The sequence below is a fragment of the Sinocyclocheilus grahami genome, unplaced genomic scaffold (genome assembly GCF_001515645.1).
Source record: "Sinocyclocheilus grahami isolate Dianchi unplaced genomic scaffold, SAMN03320097.WGS_v1.1 scaffold233.1, whole genome shotgun sequence".
Classification (NCBI taxonomy): Eukaryota; Metazoa; Chordata; class Actinopteri; order Cypriniformes; family Cyprinidae; genus Sinocyclocheilus; species Sinocyclocheilus grahami.
This window is the reverse complement of record NW_015505412.1, coordinates 2,988,928-2,992,574: the sequence shown is the minus strand read 5'-3', so window position 1 is coordinate 2,992,574 and position 3,647 is coordinate 2,988,928. Positions and strand designations below refer to the sequence as shown.

Genomic DNA, 3,647 nt, shown 5'->3' with positions numbered 1-3,647 from the left:
GGGCTTAGATGGCAAGGAGGGAGTATTAAGGGAGGACTTCTCACCCATAGAGAGATAGCTAGCCAGCGTCTCTTCTACAGGGTGCATCCTCTCATAGCTGTTTTCACGCATCGTCTCGATGTTGGCATAACTCGTATGCTGGAACCGATAGATGCGTGAGGAAAATGGCATCTTCCATTCCTTCTCGATCTCAGTATGCAAATCAGGAAGAAATGGAAGGCTCACCTGAGCTGGAGGGTTATGGCCAGAAAGAAAAAGCTCATCGAGGCGACCTCGCGACGTCACTTTCTTGGCCCGCTTCCACGGCAATCCAGCCTCGCCGTGGCGCGATCCATAACTTCCAACAGCTCATCATACGCAGGGCAGGAGGATTGGGAAGGCTCAGCCTCAGCCTCTTCGCCTCAGACATCTCCTGCTCCTCCTGGGCTAAGCCCAGCAGAGCTCTGGCCCCCGGATCAGACGATGTTAGCGAAATAACATCATCCTCCAGTGGCTCTCTCTCGTCCACAGCCGACGAGCGCGAGAGGGAAAGCCCCTCTTTAAACTCATCAGCCAGGTCCACCTGTGATCCCCACGAGCTCATTCTCCTCCGTGCCTCAGCAGCGGTGGTTCCTGAACCGCGGGAAGCATTTGGCTGCCCCTCTTTTCTCTAAAAAAGAGACAAACGAGAGCGGAGCTTTTTCATCGAAAAACGCTCACAATGCACGCAAATTGCTCCCTCAAGGACATCGCGTGCGTGCTCCACGCCCAAACAAAAAACGCAGAGATCGTGTGTCATCAGGTGTCAAATAGCGACGACACGGATGCACACATCCTGTAAACGTTCTGCTAGTGCTCGCCATAATAATAGGATAGAGATCGCTCTTACCATGTTCAAATGCACGCTTCAAACAAAACAGTCAGTGAAGATGAAGAAGAGAATGACATGTTCTACCGGCGCCTATTTATACTAATAGTTGCACCGCTAGTGACGTCATGGGCTGTCGCCGGCCAACGTGTTGTTGGTGTTTTTTCAATGTATGCTTCAGACACGGGTCACGATGAGGCATTCCCCATAGCGACCCCTAGAGGATGCAGTTCGAAGTTCCCTTGAAAGGGAACAACAAATATATGCAGCAATAAATGCATAATAAATTACTTTTTTAATGCAGGGGTTTTCAGACTTTTTGTTAACAAGGACCTTAAAAATAATTAATTTCACACACAAAGACCCATTTATGCTGTGTATAAAAATATTACCGCTGAAATTTTGAAGACAGTACGTTAAAACATACTGCTTTCTATTTCCAACCAGTCTTTAGAAAGTACGGAGCCTCGCACATGACATGCAGAAAAAAAAGTTAATTTTGCGTACAATTGACTAATTTGTTCCCTCGGTTTACTAAATTGTGCACACAATTTACTAATTAATTCCCTTGTTTTAAGTAAATTTTGCGCTCAAGATAATAATTTCTTCCCTTGTTTTAAGTAAATCGTGTACACAAAATAATAATTTGTTCTACTTCCTGTCCGCATTCTCATAAACAGATGTAGATACTGTACATCTCACTTAAAATAATTCCATGCAATGCTGCATGGCTTTCGAGAATGTCTCTATAACCCATTCCCAACTCAAAATAAATCTTAATGAAAGTATCTGTCCATAACATAACATGTTGATGAGAATGCGGATAGGAAGTAGAACAAATTATTTTTTTACTGCTTTCTATTTCCAACCAGTCTTTAGAAAGTACGGAGCCTCGCACATGACATGCAGAAAAAAAGTAAATTTTGCGTACAATTGACTAATTTGTTCCCTCGGTTTACTAAATTGTGCACACAATTTACTAATTAATTCCCTTGTTTTAAGTCAATTTTGCGCTCAAGATAATAATTTCTTCCCTTGTTTTAAGTAAATCGTGTACACAAAATAATAATTTGTTCTACTTCCTGTCCGCATTCTCATAAACAGATGTAGATACTGTACCTCTCACTTAAAATAATTCCATGCAATGCTGCATGGTTTTCGAGAATGTCTCTATAACCCATTCCCAACTCAAAATAAATCTTAATGAAAGTATCTGTCCATAACATAACATGTTGATGAGAATGCGGATAGGAAGTAGAACAAATTATTTTTAATTTTTTATATTTTTATATTATTTTACTTAAAATTATTTTACTTAAAATGAGGGAACAAATTATTATATTTAGCGCATGATTTACTTAAAATGAAGGAACAAATTAGTAAATCGTGCACAAAAATAAATTTCCCCCCCCCTGCATGTCATGTGTTGGGCTCTGTAAGAAAGTACAAAATGAGAAAAAACTTAATTTAATTCAATGTATATATTATTTGAAAATTTGTGTTATTATATTATATAGAGATAATATTATTTCGTTTTAAAGATGTTTTGATGTCATCTTAATATGTTAACTTTGACAGTCCCATAAATTTTACGTTGTTAAGAAAAACGTATCTTTGGATGCTTTTGACCCTTTACGTCATCATGGGGTGAAACTGAGGTGTAAAGAACTCAATGCATATTAGCAACATACTAAATCAACTAGTTACCACACTGATTTTTAACCATTTTGACCATTTTTTGTGTAACCCATGTTTAATACTTTTAACAGGTGAGTGACGGCAGTCTGACTGTGCAGGCCATCACACGGGAGGACCGGGGGGCCTACAGCTGCCGTGCCCAAAGTGACCAGGGGGAGGTGCTACACACCACCCGCCTTCTGGTGCAAGGTGAGCATCCACAGATTGCGATGTCTGTGTAGCAACACATATACATTTATTTTCCTTCTCCAGCAAAGAGATACATACACAACAAACAGGCTCATCTATACACAAAAAAAGCCTTTAAGTTTTGATAGTTGGGAGAAGCCAGCACATGTCCTTCACTATTAATATTTGTCCTTTTACTTGCTACTGTGGTCATGGCATCCCGTCAATACTAGGTGCAAAGATGCAAAGCCCTTGGTGATCCCTGGTTAATTAGTCTCTTTCAGTGAAACGGTGTATGGACCCATCAGTGTTGTCAAAGTCTGGCCTTTACGTCTCGTCACTCTAAGCACATCTGTCGCAGTCAATACGCTCAGTCCGCTCCATCTGCATAGATCACTTCCTGTCACTCAGCTCCTAATGGAGCCTTCCAGTAGAAGCTGTTTACAGCCCTGCTCGGAGCGATGGAGGTGATATACTGCAGGTTTACAGTTACCGCTCATGCCTTGTACACACTCCCTCACCTTCAGAGTGGCTTGTTTATTTATTCACCTGTAGTTCACATGAGGGTCTTATATATCTTTCTCATAACTGCTCATTTACACCCTTATGAAAAGATCAGCTAGCATTAATTTCTACACTGGTCAGGCTAATTTGTGTTATCTCTCCAGCTGTGCTCAATATACCAAAGTAGGCAATCGAAAGTGAGAAAATGTATTATGAATTCAAACATATCTGACAGTTCTGATCATAATATCTGAGCTATACTATTAGCGTTCAATTAATAATTCTATGTTTTTAATTTTAATCAGAAATTTTCTTTCAGTTTTCGTTCTGTGGACCAGCATCTATTTTCGCCACATAAGGGGTTAAATCATATTTGTGACATGAAAATTATTAATTATGACAAAGTAAAAATTGAAGTAAAAGATACTGT

At 40.2% G+C, this 3,647-nt stretch overlaps 1 protein-coding gene across 1 annotated transcript in view; it reads left to right on the top strand.

The window, feature by feature from the left end:
• LOC107597573 (protein turtle homolog B-like) overlaps positions 1-2,766 on the top strand; it is a 49,002-nt gene extending 46,236 nt beyond the window's left edge. The window contains exon 6 of the mRNA XM_016288704.1: positions 2,617-2,766. Within this exon, the coding sequence (XP_016144190.1) occupies positions 2,617-2,766 (150 nt within the window). The remainder of the gene's footprint in view (positions 1-2,616) is intronic.
• Positions 2,767-3,647: the final 881 nt, after the last annotated feature.